General features: G+C 50.5%; 2 protein-coding genes across 2 annotated transcripts; both read right to left on the bottom strand.

Moving 5' to 3' along the window:
* Positions 1–842: 842 nt before the first annotated feature.
* Positions 843–2,203, bottom strand: LOC136503208 (cilia- and flagella-associated protein 91-like). Its single transcript, XM_066498358.1, has 3 exons — positions 2,045–2,203; positions 1,708–1,959; positions 843–1,256 (listed from the first exon to the last, which is right to left on the bottom strand). Exons 1-3 carry the CDS (start codon positions 2,201–2,203, stop codon positions 843–845), a joined length of 825 nt encoding a protein of 274 aa, XP_066354455.1.
* A 1,646-nt stretch (positions 2,204–3,849) lies between these two features.
* LOC136503207 (uncharacterized) lies at positions 3,850–5,921 on the bottom strand. The gene is made up of 3 exons (XM_066498357.1): positions 4,304–5,921; positions 4,104–4,222; positions 3,850–4,023 (listed from the first exon to the last, which is right to left on the bottom strand). The coding sequence occupies exons 1-3, from the start codon at positions 5,919–5,921 to the stop codon at positions 4,000–4,002; spliced, it is 1,761 nt and encodes a 586-aa protein (XP_066354454.1). The 3' UTR covers positions 3,850–3,999.
* Between the last annotated feature and the right edge of the window lie 11,240 nt (positions 5,922–17,161).

Genomic DNA, 17,161 nt, shown 5'->3' with positions numbered 1-17,161 from the left:
CGTCAGCAGGTGCGCGCCCTGCTCTGCCCCCAGCTGCCCGGCGGTAGCCTTGGCAGAGACCTCCAATTGTGCGGCCCGAGACCTGAAGGCGTCCCGCTCGCCGGCCACCCGAGTCAACTCCTCCTCTAGCTCCTTGATCCGCGCCGCTAAAGGGGCAGCCTGCTCTCGAGCCATGGCCGCCTTAGTCATCATATCAGCATAGCGAAGGCGGAGGTCCTCCACCCCTATGCTCCGCACCGAAAGAAGCTCGTTGGCATGGGCGAGCAAGTCCTTCTACTGCTGGAGCTGGTCCCAGATGTCCCTCTCCCGCCAGAGGAACATCGACTTCCCGAGGGACCGGGCCTTGAGCTCCTGGATAGGCAGAACAGGGGTCAAGCACTGCGAGAAAACTCGTGAAAAAGACGACACCACACGAGAAAAGAAGGCGCGTACCTGGGCAACACCGGGCAGATCGTCAGCCACGACGAACAGCGCTGTCCGCAGTGATCGCTCCGCCAGCTGGCGAAATTGCTTGAAGGAGCCCCAGCGCCCCCCTCGGCCGCGTCCTCAAGGGCGAACAGAGGCTCCCGCTCACGGTTGTCCCGGCTTTGCCATAAGACATGTGGGTGATCCCACCCGTGAGGCTCGGGTTGTACCCGGATGAGGGCCGAGCTTCCCTCGCTAGAGGTCGGAGCTGGCTGCTCTGTGGTGCTGGCCGCCTCAGCATCCGCCACCTCCTTCCCTCGGGAAGTATCATCGGAGGAGATCGAATGGACCTCGACTTCCTGGGCGCACCCCTGCGACGGCGGCAGGCCTTGGACCAGGGGTAGTACTGAGGCTTGCCCCACCTCCGTCTCCACTTCCTAGGCCACCAGCTTCGCCGCGCCCACGCTGGCCTCCGCCGCCTCGACCTTGGTGGTCCCAGGGGCTCCGGCCTTCGCCACCTCGGCCTCGGTGGTCCTAGACGCCCCAGCCTCCGTCGCCTCAGTCTTGGAGGTCTTAGGGGCCTCGGCCTCACCCTCAGTGGCCTCAGCGACTGAGGGCACCTCGGCCCCATCTGACTCGTGGGCCTCGGCCTCAAGGGACATAGGCGCCTCATCCCCCACCCGCTGCGAGGCTGCCTCGGTAGCCTCTCCTTGGGCATCCGACTCCTTCAGGTCAGCCCTGGCCGAGGCCACGCCACGCTGTATGGCGGCTGGCGCCTCCATCACCCATTGGGCGGTGGAGCTGGCACTCACCTTGAGCGCCTTACATAGCGCTAGGGTGGGCGCTTTCGCCTAATGCTTTTGGCTGAAGGAAAAGCACTCACAAGGTCAGCATACGACCAAGGGACAAGCAGGAGATGCTACAAACTCCACTGACAAAACACTTACCTCAAACGGGGACACAACCGCTTTTGCACTGCGTCTCTTGTTCTCCGCAACGGCCGAGGCGGCGGCAGTGGCATGGCCTCCGTGTCCGCCAGTGACGGCCGGCCCTCGCTAGACTCCAGCGCCCCCTCGACCCTCTACGGAGGTGGTTGCGTCGCCCCTGCCGCTGCCTGCTCCACCTCCGTTGTTGAGCCCACCAGGCTGACGGCGCGCTTCCCTAACGCCCGTGCCTCGGACGTGTTGGCCTTAGCCTCGAGGCATCCTATCCTCCTCCTCCTGGAGACGTCGAGCCACTCGCCGATGCCCCGGACGCAGTCCCCCCGATGTTCGAGAGATGGTCTAGGGGACCCTGTCCCACCTCGCTCTCATCATCATCGCCCGAAGAGTCCATCGACGGTGACAGCGACGGAGACGGCTCCACTAGGAGACCATCGTGCCTCTGCTGCCAGCGACGTTGCTCTAGCTCCTCGCACTCAAGGTTCTTCCTCTTACGCCTTGCCTCCTCGGTGTCCTTCCGCTTCTTCTGCGCCTCGGCATGCGCCCTATTCACCGCCCACCGCTCTGCGTCTTCGGGAACGCGCGGCGGGGAGGCTCGCACATCCCTCATCCCCTGCAGAAATGGTGAACACAAATAAGGGAACAGGAAAATGCAAGGAGCAAGAAGGCCTCAGGGGCAGCGGCGGCGCGTGACTCACCAGAGAGATGTACCCCCACATCGAGCGCATCAGGAACGGGGGCAGACCACTGCTCCTCAGCCACCCCTCCACCGTCTCTCTCACCCGACATAGAATCTTCTCGTCGGAGAGGGCGACGGCAGACAACCGGACGCCATCGATCGGCTCGTTCGGTGTCATCTCGAATAGGTGCTACCGCCGAGCCATCAGCGGCAGCACCCTCCGGTGGTGGAAGGCTGCCATGACCACAGCCACCATAAGGCCATGGCTGCGTAGCCTCTCCAGCGCCTCTAGAAGCGGCCGCAGCTTGGGCTGATCAACCACCGGGATGTCGTACCTCCACTTCTCCGGCTGGCTCTCCACGACCCGCCCGGTATAGGGAGGAAGCCCGCCGTCGTCATTGCGGAGGTAGAACCAGCTGTTGTACCAGCGATGGTTGGACAACATGAGCTGGGCCGGGATGTAGAGGAGCTATCGGTCTTGGCGCACTTGGAGAGTGCAGCCGTGAGCCCTCATCGCCTTCCAAGTGCCCGTCGTGCCCGTTGGCTTGGTGGTGAGCCCCGCTCGAAAGAGGTAGAGCCAAAGCTCCTAGTGGGGGGCAATGCCTAGGTACCCCTCGCAGATGGCGACAAAGATGGCCGCCTGCGTGATGGAGTTGGGGTTGAAGTTGTGGAGCTCCATGCCGTAGTAGTGCGGGAGCGCCCGCATGAACCAGTCCGCCGACAGGCCGAGACCGCGCTCGTGGAAGGCCACGAAGCTCACGATGTAGCCATCGCGTGGCCTCAGCTCCGGCTCGCCCCCCGGAGCGATCCACTCCGGTCTGTTGGGGTCGGTAACCAGGCGGAGGAGGCCATCATCGACAAGCGACTGCAGCGCCGCCGGAGACATGTCGGACTAACCCCAAGGGTCCGCCTGGACGACAACAGCGCCTCCGGCCATGGATGTGGTGGAGAATGCGGCTGTGGTGGTAAGGCGAGCTCTCGCTATCCCTCTCTCCCTCTCTCTTCCTTCTTCTCCCCGGCGCTCTCTGTTCTTAGCAACGGTTCGAGGGCAGAAAAGGCTCTCTGTTATATATAAAGTATAAAATATATACCATATATATATACACACACACACACTAGTATACTACATGTTCTAGGCATATACCATATATATATACACACACACACACACACACTAGTATACTACATGTTCTAGGCTCTACTGCTCTAGATAGATAGGTCAGCTGGCCACTTACCTGGCTGCTGTAGAGCTCTTTCTTGTCTTGTTGGCTGCTGCTGCCAAACTGAAATTATAGAAAAATAAAGCACATTAACAAAGGCAATTAGGTGAAAGGCAATGAAGTGATCAACAAAGCAAATTAACACAGTAAAGCACATAATTTAAACTAGTCCAGAACTGCATAGTGCATAGTGGCACACTACCACTGCCATAGTGCATATTGCATAGTGCAATAGTGCATACATCAAGTCCAGTACATAAATAGGCAAAATGGCCAATGATAAGAACTACTCAAGTAAATCAGCATCTACACGAAAGCCTCCTCCATCTCCACGGGTGTCTTCATCCTCCTCCATTGGTACCACAGGATCGGATGCATGTTGATCTTCTTGCGCATCATGGTCACTATCATCTTCTTCCCCTCCAGATATATCTGGTGCTGCAGAAGTCCTCCTAGGATGCTTCTTGTTCCTAGTATAAATCTTCTGGATATTGGCTGCAGCATGGGTAGCAGCAGCCCTATGGAAGTTACGACTCCTTAGATTCTCAGATGCACCAATAACTTCATCCACAACAACCCAAGGCGCCTCCTCAGAATTCTCATCCACCCATTCACTATCCCACTGAAACTCTTCTAGCAAGAGAGGGTTGCTCCTCTTTCCTTTGCAACCAAGTTCTCAAATTTTTTGAAACCTGTTTGTCATCTTTTTGTTGTAACTGACATAAACCAATTTGTTTAACCTCTTGTGCTCTAATCAATTCCTCTTTTTGGTGTGGATCTGCAGAAAAAAATTAACATGAGAACATCACATTGATCTACAATTTGCAACAACACTAACACTCTAGCAAAGATACTTACACTAGAGAATTCACTCCAGCTACGCTCACAACCTAATGCTGAGCAGCAAAGACTGATTATTTTCTTTGCTAAACATTGTAGTTCAAATGTATGGCCACCATAGGAACACCACCACCGAACTAAAACACAATTAGACTACAATCAGCACATAGCCAAATAAAATCAGCACAATAGAAGGAAAGAAAATGTTCTAAACTTACTAGGGTTCTTTTTCTCTCTATCCCTTATAGCTAAAGGCATTGAGAAGTCTTCGCCTTCGGATTGTTCATAGTCATCAGCTTGCTGCGAAATCTTGGTTGACACATCGTCATCAGTCTCCATTTTCCATAGAACTTGATTGAACATGCCTCTTAACCTTCCAGCTTGTCTCTTGTCTTTCTCCCTTATGGCAAAGAACTTGCTTGGATTCAAGAAAAGGGCTGCCCCATATAGCTTTTGCTCCATTTGGGTTTCCCACCTCTTATCATATAACACCATTACCTCGGCATGTAAATCGGGTTTATCTTTTAGAGATTCTTTTATGGTGTTTTTTGCAACATCCATAGCTGTAGTGATCTCAGGAGCTGCTGGTGTCTCAACTCCATCTACAATCCGTAGAGCAATGAGAAGTGGCTGTGAAGCTTTCAAGCAATATTCCAATTTAGTCCAAAATGGCGCAGACAAGATAATATCCTCAACTCGTTTGCCTTCATTAGACAAAGACAGGGGATTATTGTGCCATTCCTCGCTGACAACTAAAGCTCTCAAGCCATTCTTATTTTTATACATACTTGCCAAAGTGAGATAAGAGGTAGCAAACTGAGTCACAGCTGGCCTCACAAGATCCCCACCTATTTGTTGTCTCATTAGATTAAGTGTCCTCCCATGCTTGTATAGAAATCTGCTCACCTTCTTTGCTGAATTTATGACAGTGTTCAACTCCTTAATCTCTCCAATGTCTTGCAGCAGCAAATTCAGGAAATGGGCAGCACAAGGTGTCCAAAACAAGTGCGGGATCCTGTCCATTAAAATCCTTCCCGCTGCCTTGAAGTTGGACCCATTGTCTGTGACAACCTGCACCACATATTCCCTTCTAATCTTGTCAATTTGCTTCTCCAACAAATCTGCTAGCATATCCTTATCAGCTACCTCACTTGATGCATCCACTGAACCTAGGAAGAAGGTCCCGACTGGACTGTTTGCAAGAAAATTGATTAGATGACGATGGCTAGTATCTGTCCAACCATCAGACATGAGAGTGCAACCATACTCTTTCCAAGCTTCCTCATGCTTCTTTCTCAGTTCTGTTGTCTTGTTGACAGCCCTTTCTAACAATGGCTCCCTAATTTCATCCATGGATGGTGAGCGGTACCCAGGTCCATACTGTCCAATTGATTCAAGCATAATCTCCCAGCTTCTTGAGTTAATGACATTGAATGGTATACGATTTTCATAAAAGAAATCAGCTACATGGTCATCAACAACTTGTTTGTTCTCTTTCTTTGTGCAATGCTCTAGAGTAGGCTGAGAAGTCTTGAATTTGTGCCTTTCTGAAACTACCTCTTCTGGTGTCTTCCAAAGCATGGCAACAACTAACTTGGTGTTCTTTTGATTTGCTGGTTTAGTTGAACCAGCAGCAGCCATATAGGTAGTGATGGAAGCTTGAGCTATTTTCTTCTTTTCTTGTGCTTGCTTCTGCTTGGTTTTTGTCCCAGAACTAGGCACTTTCTCTTGTTCAACTTCAGTAACTTCATCACCTTCACCCTCTTTAGAATCTTGTTGAACTTTAGGAACTACCACAACTGTAGACCTTGTATGCTTCTTGATGTAAGCATCCATCTCTCTGCCAATAATCTAAGGGCAACTTCCACATTTAATTGCATCACCATAACCTCCAGCAAGGTGCTGTTTGAACCTACTGATTCCTAATGGAGTTATCTTCTTACAAAAAATACATTGCACACCGTCCTTCTTTGCAATATCTGGCCACCACCCATACTTCCATCTAGGGTCTCGAGATTTGGCCTTCCTCTTGGGATCTTTGGCTTCAGCAGCCATTTCTAGAGGTAGTTTTGCTATGGCCTTCTCAATAAGAGATGCAACATCTGGAGCAGCTAAGGATGCTGAACCAGCAACAGCTGAGCCTGAGGCAACTGAGGAGGCTAGAGCAGAACCAACTTCTCCTTGAACGGCTTCAGGCATGTACACTTCCACTGCACGCTGCCGCTGTCGATCCAGATCTACACAAGTACATAGAGAAAGAGAGCATAAGCTTCAAGCACAGGTAGAGCATCAAGCTTGAATGAGGAGGTGATGACTGATGACTAACCTGAGGAGGAGGCACTCATCTTCGTCGTGCAGTCCTCCTACCTTGCATAGTTGGACCTGTGCACCCGCTGGATCTGCAGGCATGTGCGCCTGCAGCAGTAGCCGCAAGGAAGAGGGAGGGTAGCTGGAAGGGAGGGAGGAGAGGGAGCAGCTAGGAACTAGAAGGGAGGAGAGGAGAGGGAGCTACAGAACTGCAGCAATGGAGGCGGCTGCTGCTGCTAGACGGGAGAGGTGAGAGGAGTGAGTGTGTTCTGCTGACTTCTAAGTGAGTGAGAGGCTGAGGGAGTGAGGGGTAGGAAAGAAGAGAAACCCTAATGAGCTTGGGCCAAAATATAAGACAACTAGATAGGCCCAACTCTGAGATGCAGCCCACTCTCTGGCTAGACGCCCACACAGCCTGGACGGACGATTAATCGCGACTGGACGATGACTAATCGGACGTCCAATTTCCTGGACGGTCTGGCTGAGTCGGAGGCCCTGGTCGAGTAGCTCCAACCGTCCAGGACGATTAGTCGCGATTAATCGCGACTAATCGGACGTCTTGAAAACATTGGTCCTCCCTAGTGGTAACGTCGTACACATCTTCGATGACATCTTCCTTCGAGTCCTCGTCAATCACCACGTTAGTGTACGGGGGCTTGATATGTGTCCTCGTAGACCTGTGAAGCCACCGTAGGTACTCGTCGAAGGTGTGTTGGTCATGTGGAGGACCCGCAAGGACCGCATGTGGTACCATGGTCTACCACAAATGGATGTACCAGCTGTGTGTCACGCGCCAATCCTTGGTCTTGTACCTCTTCCTGCGGTCAAACCTGCAACAAAATGATGTTAGTTGTACCAAACACACCTCTGAATTGTAGCATTGTTATTAATCGATAACGCACCCGTGCAATGCTTGATTGGTGGAGTAAAGCGGTGGTGGGCAGCCTGTCATTCTTCCAAACTGTCTGTAGACCCGGATGAGCAAGTGAATCTCGACCACATGGAAGAAAATAAGAAGGACGTCGCAGCGATACTCGTGTGACTCTGGTGTATGTATGACGTATAACGCTCGTCCCACTGATGCGCCCTGGTGTGAGTGCGGGACCTCAAAGGAGGCAAGGACACCTCTACATCGTTGTCACTCAAAATATGTGCTCGGTGCTGGTCGTCGTACTCCACCTCAAGAATGGGGTACAACGGGTGCTGCGTGGAAGGAGCCATCCTGTTACAAATTGATAAACAAAGCGTTAGAGTATTCAAATTAACAAAATTCAAGTTAACATTAGTAAGTTCACAAACAAATCACAAACAAATTCACTAACCTAACTAGCCTAAATCTCTAAACCCAAAATCCTAACTATACTAGATAATAAATAAATAATCAATCCATATAAAACTTTGGTTCTAAAATTACAAGTAATCTCTCCGTCTCAAAATAAATACACATCTTGCTTCTCGAGTAGTCAAATATGTTTAAGTTTGATCAAAACTAAAAAAACGGTATCAATATTTGTATCTCCTAATAAGTTTATTACGAAAGTATACTCCATGCTTAATGTAATAGTACCCATTATGTATCATAAATATTAGTACGCTATTATATAAATTTGGTCGAAGACACTAATAGTCAATGAAAATAGCCTCAATGCCGCTACATGCTCCTAAAAATGCTAGCACTATCAGACCATCATCAACTCTTTTGCTTCTACGTCGGCCGCTCGAGGATTGCGAGGGCACGTGGGGTACCATAGAGATACAAAAAATACTAACTATACTAGATAATAAAAAAATATGAAATCGAGAGGGAGGTACCTTAGGAGCGGACGACCTTGACGCACCGGCGTTCGTGGCGCGTCCGGCTAGGGCGCTGCGCGGCGGGAGTGGCCGGGCGCGGCGTGGGCGAGCGGCCGAGGCCGGGCCGTGCGGGCGTGGGCGGGGCGAGGCAAGGCCGGGCGGGCGCGGACGCGTGCGGCCGCAGGCAGGGCGCTGGCGGCGGGGCACGTGCGGCCAGCGGCGGCGGCGGCGTTCGGGCGGGCGGGCAGGGCAGGGGTGCGTGCGGGCGGGTGGGCTCGCGCGTGGTATATATCTGGTCCAGCCGCACCACGGATCAGGCGCGCGGCACTGCCGTGCCAAGATCGGTGACGTGGCAGGACCCGCCACGTCATCGGGCCCCAGGCCGGCCCACGCCACGTCAGCCCTGTGCCGCGCCACCATGCATGGCGCAGCACAGGCATTTGGCTACGTCAGGACAATAGGCGCGGTCATGTTAGTTTAAAAAAATCCGACAGTGTTAGATTTAAAATTATATTAAAAAGGTTAAAATTAAAAAAAATCTCAGTTGGCCGTGGCGACCGACCGACCGACGGATCCTCTGCTCAGTGCCTGTTTCCGCGCCTGCCTGCGGCGGTGCAGCCTGCGCTCCAAAGTCTCAACGCTCATCTACACAACACAAGGCTTACACGTCTCGTCTCAAAGATAAACAAAACAAAAGCTTACGTTACGTCTCCAATAAAAAGAATAACAACAAAGCCCAGAGAAAGCAAACATGTCATGCCAAAAGAATTTTGGACAGGAATCCCCGCGTCCCGTAAGTTAACCCGTCGCTGCAATCTCGCAATCAGGCGAATCTTTAACGACTAATGTAGGCAGCATTGGTTAGTAACAATGCACTACTGTTGCTTGCTAATCTGAGATTTAACTTTTTACCATTATAAGAATCGGCACCTCATGAAATCTCACTCTAACGGCTGACAATATGAATTTGACACGCAACGAAGAGAAGAGATATAGAATTACCATTTTTGCACTCGTGGCACGATAGCGCGTCAGTTCGGGTGGGATCTGAGTCAGCACGGGAGTGGCAAATGACCGCGGCTGCCCCTGGCATGTGCTGCTAACCCAGCCGGTGCATTCTCATAAAAAGAAGAAGAAGAAGAATGTGGACACAGTGGCCGCTCGGGACCTGGACGGGAGCTTGCCGGCACGGGCGTGCTCGGCACCGACGGCGAGGGCGAGCTCTACTCGCGCTGTACGCGCACGCAAGGCCTTGGCAGAGGCGAGCACGACCTCTACTCGAGCTCCAGCCATGGGAGAGGGGCGAGCTCGGACCTAGCGAGCGCAGCACGGCCGCGGGCGAGCTCGGCCCCGGCGGCCATGGCGAGCTCAGCGCCGAAGCAGACGGCCCCAGTGAGTGCGACCCCGGCAGCCATGGCGAGCTCGACGCTGGTGGCCATGGGGAGCTCGGCCCCGGTCATGGCGAGCTCGTCCCCCGACGCATGCTGCCCCGGCGAGCTCGTCCCCGGCACAGACTGCCCCAACGAGGTCAGCCCGAGTGTCCTAGGCGCGTACGAGCTTGGTCCTGGCGGCCATGGCGAGCGCAGCACGGCCGCGGGCGAGCTCGGCCCTGGTGGCCATGGCGAGCTCAGCGCCGACGCAGATGGCCCCAGCGAGTGCGGCCCCAGCGGCCATGGCGAGCTCGACGCCGGTGGCCATGGGGAGCTCGGCCCCGGTCATGGCGAGCTCGTCCCCCGACGCATACTGCCCCGGCGAGCACGTGCCCGACATAGACTGCCCCAGCGAGGTCAGCCCGAGTGTCTTAGGCGTGGGCGAGCTCGGTCCTGGCGGCCATGGCGAGCACAGCATGGCCGCGGGTGAGCTCGGCCCCAGCGGCCATGGCGAGCTCAGCGCCGACGCAGACGGCCCCAGCGAGGTCGGCCCCGGTGGCCATGGCGAGCTCGACGCCGGTGGCCATGAGGAGCTCGTCCCTGACGTAGGCTGCCCCGACGAGCTCGTCCCTAGCGCCCATGGCGAGCTCAGCGCCGATGCAGACGACCCTAGCGAGTTCGGCCCTGGCGGCCATGGTGAGCTCGTCCCCACCACCCTTGCTACCAGAAACCGCCGCGCCAACCTAGAACGCAGCAGCACCTACACCGCCGCCGCCGCCCTCCCGGCGTTCCTCCACCTGACGCCATCACCCTACCTGGTATGTGCGCTCCGTATACATTCGAATTTCCTAATTTAATCTCGATCAGATGGGGAGCCATGGAGGAACACGTGCGTCGCCGTCTGACAGGTGAGTCTGTGACGCCCCGGCCTGCCATGACCCCTGGTGCCCTACCGCCCTCCGACATGCTCTAAATGCTGGATCGGAGGATCGCCATCTGTCGGTGTTTCGTACGAACACCGGCAAGTAAATTTATAGTAATGCGCGTTAGGCTCGGATGGTGCAATAAAGGACACAAGATTTATACTGGTTCGGACCGAATGTCCCTACGTCCAGTTGGTTGCTGCTCGTGTTATTAGCACCATGAACGGTTTGTAGTAGGGGGTACAAATGATCGAGAGAGGGACTGGTCCCAAGTCTCTGATGGAAGGGTTGAAAGGAGGTCAAGAGCTTGGTAGCAACTTGACTGTGTGTGTGTCTTGTATTATTCGGTCCGAAGTCCGTCCCCTTGATGGAGGAAGCGCATCCCCTTTTATAGATGAAGGGGCTGGCTTTACAAGGGTGAGGGCTTTAGGAAGCGTACTCTACGTCTTGTGGCTCACGTCTCCCCGGCCTCGTCCTTCATTCTGATGAGTGCGAAAGAAGATAAGCGCCTACAATACTATCGATGCCTCTGTAGAATGTCAGGTTGGTTACAGAATGATGCCCTGCGCAGGGTATGGGTTGCAGCATGGTGGTTTGACTTATGAGCCTCCCCAGCCTTGCTCTGCACGCCTTCTGGTTCCTATGAGTCTTTGTCGGAGGGACGCGGGGTCGGGGTCCGGAGTAGCGCCGTGGGCAAGCTGTCCTGACTTGGTGGACCTGAGGGGTCGGGAAGCGGGCTCCGCTCCCTTGGGTCCATATCGTGGCGACGGAAAATCTGTCGTTCGTGGGGATAACAAATTCTTTTCTGGAGCGTAGCGGTTGTCATATGTCTCTGTCGGGTTCCGTGTCCTAGAGCTGAAGGCAGCGCCCACAACTCTACAGGGCGAGGAGCACGCACCTGTAATACCTTTCAGGCCCTGTGGCGCCCGGAAGGGTCTAAAGCACCTGTCCCATCATTTCCTGGCAGTACTTTTCCTGCCAGGGCGCAGGGTATGGTCCTCGGAGCCATGGTTGACCCGAACGTCTTGTCTTGCCCAATCCTTATCTCCTGGGCGAGACTGAGCCCGCCCCTCTAGGGTCGGGCGAGGCGGAGTCTGATGAGGACATGGCACCTTTGGATACGAACAATGATTATAAAGTGCGCTCATTCCTACATTTGCATAGTGGCTTTGGTTATAATTCACTTGGTTCCACATGTACATGTCACTATTTGATTATAGGTTCAAATGCATTTCATAATAGAAGTTCATCAAAGTTGAACTTTTGGTTCATCGGCAGTCCGACAGTGCCTCATTGGGAAGGCCATAACTCATCCATCCAGAGTGCGATCGAGGTCAATGAGCACTTGACAGAAAGCTTGTTTGATAAGCTTTCAAATAGATCTGGTCCCATCTCAATATCACGTCGGTAAGGCCTCCAAATCACCAATATATTTTGTCGCTATTTCTGGCGGGAGCTACACTATCGTCATGGGCTTGTTAGACATCCTTGGGACCCAGGCCCAAGTTGGAGCACGCCCCAAGAAGATGTAGAACACCTAAGAGATGGCCTTGGACGTCCTCCTCCTTGGCCACCACCTTAGGAGGCCAGCAAGGACGTCCAAGCCAAGCTAGAGGCCCAGTCCAATCCGAGTTCGAGTCTGCCTCGGCCGTCAGGACCAGTCTGCAATAAAACGAACGCCCAAGACGCATCCGAACTCCGTTTTCGATGATCCACATATTGATGGAAAGCTAATTTGATAAGGAAGCCAATCCAAGTAGTTTCACATCAAAACCTCTTCGGAATCAATAGGAATAGTCGAAACAATTCAGCATCCAGAATCTGTCAGGGTGCTGCGACACCTACTTTTGGTCCGTTGGACCGTGTATCGTGTTTGGGCCCATTAGGGGGCGCGTCCAGGGTAGGCGACGACCCTAAGACCTTTATAATCATACGCTGTCGCCATCATTAGGTTTTGGGTTTTGCTTAGATTATTCTATCAAGAAACAGTTTCGCCGTTCTTCGGTTTGTGAGACCCTAACTCGTGAGATTAATCTTTCATCTGCAATTTGGTTGCGTTCTTTCTTGTTCTTGCTTGTGTTCTTCATTGCACAGGCAGGGATTAGCCTTCTTGGCGAGGTCAACCTGCTCCGTGACTTGGTTGATAACCAGAGGAGATGTGGTGCTAAGATTGCAGGGTTTGATCTTTCGATCTGAAGCCGGATCGGTGTGTGGCGGAGAATGACACACCGATCCGGCTTCAGATCGAAAGATCGAACCCTGCAATCTTAGCACCATAGCTCCTCTGATTATCAACCAAGTCACGGACCAGGTTGACCTCGCTAAGAAGGCTAATCCCTGCCTATGCAATGAAGAACACAAGCAAGAACAAGAAAGAACGCAACCAAATTGCAGATGAAAGATTAATCTCACGAGTTGGGGTCTCACAAACCGAAGAACGGCGAAACTGTTTCTTGACAGAATAATCTAAGCAAAACCGAAAACCTAATGACGGCAGCGGCGTATGATTATAAAGGTCTTAGGGTCGTCGCCTACCCTAGACGCGCCCCCTAATGGGCCAAACACGATATACGGTCCAACGGACCAAAAGTAGGTGTCGCAGCACCCTGGCAGATTCTGGACGCTGACTTGTTTCGACTATTATCAACTTAGCTTTCTATCAATATGTGGATCATTGAAAACGGAGTTCGGATGCGTCCTGGGCATCCGTTTTATTGCAGACTGGTCCTAACGGCCGAGGCAGACTCGAACTCGGATTGGACTGGGCCTCTGGCTTGGCTTGGACGTCCTTGCTGGCCTCCTAAGGTGGTGGCAAGGAGGAGGACGTCCAAGGCCATCTCTTAGGTGTTCTCCATCTTCTTAGGGCGTGCTCTAACTTGGGCCTGGGTCCCAAGGATGTCTAACAAGCCCATGACGACATTGTAGCTCCCGCCAGAAATAGCGACATAATATATTGGTGATTTGGAGACCTTGCCGATGTGATATTGAGATGGGACCAGATCTATTTGAAAGCTTATCAAACAAGCTTTCCATCAAGTGCTCATTGACCTCGATCGCACTCCGGATGGATGAGTTATGGCCTTCCCAATGAGGCACTGTCGGGCTGACGATGAACCAAAAGTTTAACTTTGATGAACTTCCATTATGAAACGCATTTGAACCTACAATCAAATAGTGACATGTACATGTGGAACCAAGTGAATTATAACCAAAGCCACTATGCAAATGTAGTAATGAGCGCACCTTATAATCATTGTTCGTATCCGAAGGTGCCATGTCCTCATCATCCTCCCCTTCTTGACAACAAACCGTCCTCGGTTTGGGATTAGCTGAAGGAAACGTTGTTGGTAGTAGCCAACATTGCTCCCCTTCTTGAAATTTAACATGTTTCTTTATAACAAAACTAGGGAAACTCGACATGACAAGATTATAGCAATTGGAATCCTTTGGTTGATCATACTTTTGCGCAATATTACGAGATTTCAGAGTTGAACAAATATAGACACGGTGCACCATATACTCTCCTTTACAATTATATTTTACAATAAAATGGTATGTACAAGTAGACAACCATGGCAATTCAACACATTTAAGTTTCTCTTCTAAACTACTAAGAGCATATAAAGTATCAAACTCAATATAACCCAAAGTATTTGAAGAATACAATAATTTCTTTTCTTTTTTTCGGTAGCAATGGGAAGCAAACGTTTATGTTCAGCATAAGTAATTGGTTCCAAAACATGGAAAACTGAAGTATCATCAACTAATTCATCTTTATCACAAGGAACATTAAGCAAATTATCATGGGACAAAGATAAATCAAGAGAGGGTTCCACTAACAATTGCTCTATGATAGCATGGTTTGTGGAAAAATTTAGTACATTAAGACAATTTTCACCTTCCGTGAGTGTAGCACCATGGGCATTACCTGTGTTCTCAGCAGGAGTAATAGGTGCATTGTGAAGTGATGGTTCTGAATTTGCATATGAGGTTGTGAGCTCCTCATTTTCTTCCATGTCATCCTCTCGCTTATGGATATTATCCTGCAGAAGGTTAGTCATAGCAAGAGGAATAACAACAGATTCTTCCTCCAAATGGTGCACCTCATCATATGAAATCAAAATAGGAGGTGGATTAACAAAGGTTTCTCGCATAAGAAGTTTCATATCATTCTAAGTTTGAGATTTATCAGAAGGATCTGAAGACTCCCACCAAGATAAAGCAGAATGTCGCAAAACACTAGCTGCATTTTTTACCTTCCTCCTTGGACACATAAAGCGAGTAGCAAATATGTTGTCGATGGCAATTTCCCACTCCATGTACTCATCAGCACCTATACCATCATAAGTCAGTGGATACGAATAACCTGTCATTGTTAGAAGATAGCAAATGACAATATAAAAATATTATCCCTATCAAATGACTACGTGGTTGCAGTGGTGTCACTTTTGACAGCAAGTGGAAGCGTCTTACCAAGCTCTTACAAAGTTCTTACCAATGCAAGCAGTGGGCGGTACAACCGGCGGCTGGTTCGTGATACCTATGAGGTAGTGGTACCGAGATTGCAAGGACCTTTTTTCTATACTGATCTGAAGTATATATGTGGAGCTTGGGAGGCACAAAAAAAACAAATATATATATGTGGCACACAAGTCAGTGACAGACAGCAATATTGAATAAATGTCCAGAGCACTTGTCCTAGTTGATGGCCTATACGTGTTCCTATCACTAGTTGTTATAAACAAGAGAGGAAACAAGGATGAAAGGAAACAAGTATTAAAGGTAGCAACGGATATGAACAAGGCAAAAGGTACCACAAACAATAGAGCTATTGAGTGTTCCTTACGTGCTCCTTTTCGATATCTTCTATTCTCTTTTACTATTTTTTTCTTTTATTTTTGTGTCCAATCTTTTTTTTTCTTGCTTTTGCTCTTTTGATATTTTTTTTCTCAGCAAGGAGCACACAAGAATAAACCACAAAAAATTTGAGCTCAATTGAATAAAAGATGTGGCCTATAGAAAATTAGGACTGTGCTCTAAAAAGCATACCAAAACTTGTGGGCCCAGAAACTTAATTTTCCTAATCGAATTTCGCAAATCTAATTTTTGCGAACTCAGCTAAGCTGGGATGAAATAGATCTAAAATTTTCTGACGTTCTCCGTAGATATAAAATTTTCCCCGTTTCGAGTTCAGATGTAAAAGTTATGACTGTTTTAAGGAAGCTGCTCGAATAAGGGTTTTAGTGGACACAAGATGCAAACCGATGGTGATACGGAATAGCGGTGGGTGGAGGGATCAACACAAACTAGAAAAGAACACAATCTAAACCAGCAACAAGACTTTGACCTAGGACACAAACTCAACAACGAAATCTGAAACTGAAATATGCAAAGGCTATGGCGCGGAAGGTTCTAGGATAGGAAATAAAAGTATGGCACTGGACTATAGGACGAATGCGAAACTCTCAAACTAGGAAATAAAAGTGAACCTGATGGTATACCTTAGCTCTGATTACCACTTAATGGAGAACGGGGATCCTGATCTTCCGTCAGGTGATGGTAACTATCGTTGTGGCGGAGAATGACACACCGATCCAGCTTCAGATCGAAAGATCGAACCCTACAATCTTAGCACCACAGCACTTCTGGTTACCAACCAAGTCACGGACCAGGTTGACCTCGCCAAGAAGGCTAATCCCTGCCTATACAACGAAGAACATAAGCAAGAACAAGAAAGAACGCAACCAAATTGCAGATGAAAGATTAATCTCACGAGTTGGGGTCTCACAAACCGAAGAACGGCGAAACTGTTTCTTGACAGAATAATCTAAGCAAAACCCAAAACCTAATGACGGTGGCGGCGTATGATTATAGAGGTCTTAGGGTCGTCGCCTACCCTGGACGCGCCCCCTAATGGGCACAAACACGATACACAGTCCAACGGATCAAAAGTAGGTGTCGCAGCACCCTGGCAGATTCTGGATGCTGAATTGTTTCGACTATTCCCATTGATTCCGAAGAGGTTTTGACGTGAAACCAGTTGGATTGGCTTCCTTATCAAATTATCTTTCCATCAATATGTGGATCATCGAAAACGGAGTTCGGATGCATCCTGGACGTCCGTTTTATTACAGACTGGTCCTGACGGCCGAGGCAGACTCGAACTCGTATTGGACTGGGCCTCTGGCTTGGCTTGGACGTCCTTGCTAGCCTCCTAAGGTGGTGACCAAGGAGGAGGACGTCTAAGGCCATCTCTTAGGTGTTCTCCATCTTCTTGGGGCGTGCTCCAACTTGGGCCTGGGTCCCAAGGATGTCCAACAAGCCCATGATGACAGTGTAGCTCCCACCAGAAAATAGCGACAGAATATATTGATGATTTGGAGGCCTTGCCAATGTGATATTGAGATGGGACCAGATCTATTTGAAATCTTATCAAACAAGCTTTCCATCAAGTGCTCATTGACCTCGATCGCACTCCGGATGGATGAGTTATGGCCTTCCCAATGAGGCACTGTCGGGCTGCCGACGAACCAAAAGTTCAACTTTGATGAACTTCCATTATGAAACGCATTTGAACCTACAATCAAATAGTGACATGTATATGTGGAACCAAGTGAATTATAACCAAAGCCACTATGCAAATATAGGAACGAGCGCACCTTATAATCATTGTTCATATCCG

The sequence above is a fragment of the Miscanthus floridulus genome, chromosome 14 (assembly GCF_019320115.1).
Source record: "Miscanthus floridulus cultivar M001 chromosome 14, ASM1932011v1, whole genome shotgun sequence".
NCBI lineage: Eukaryota > Viridiplantae > Streptophyta > Magnoliopsida > Poales > Poaceae > Miscanthus > Miscanthus floridulus.
The sequence above is the reverse complement of the archived record's forward strand: the minus strand, read 5'-3'. Positions and strand labels throughout refer to the sequence as shown.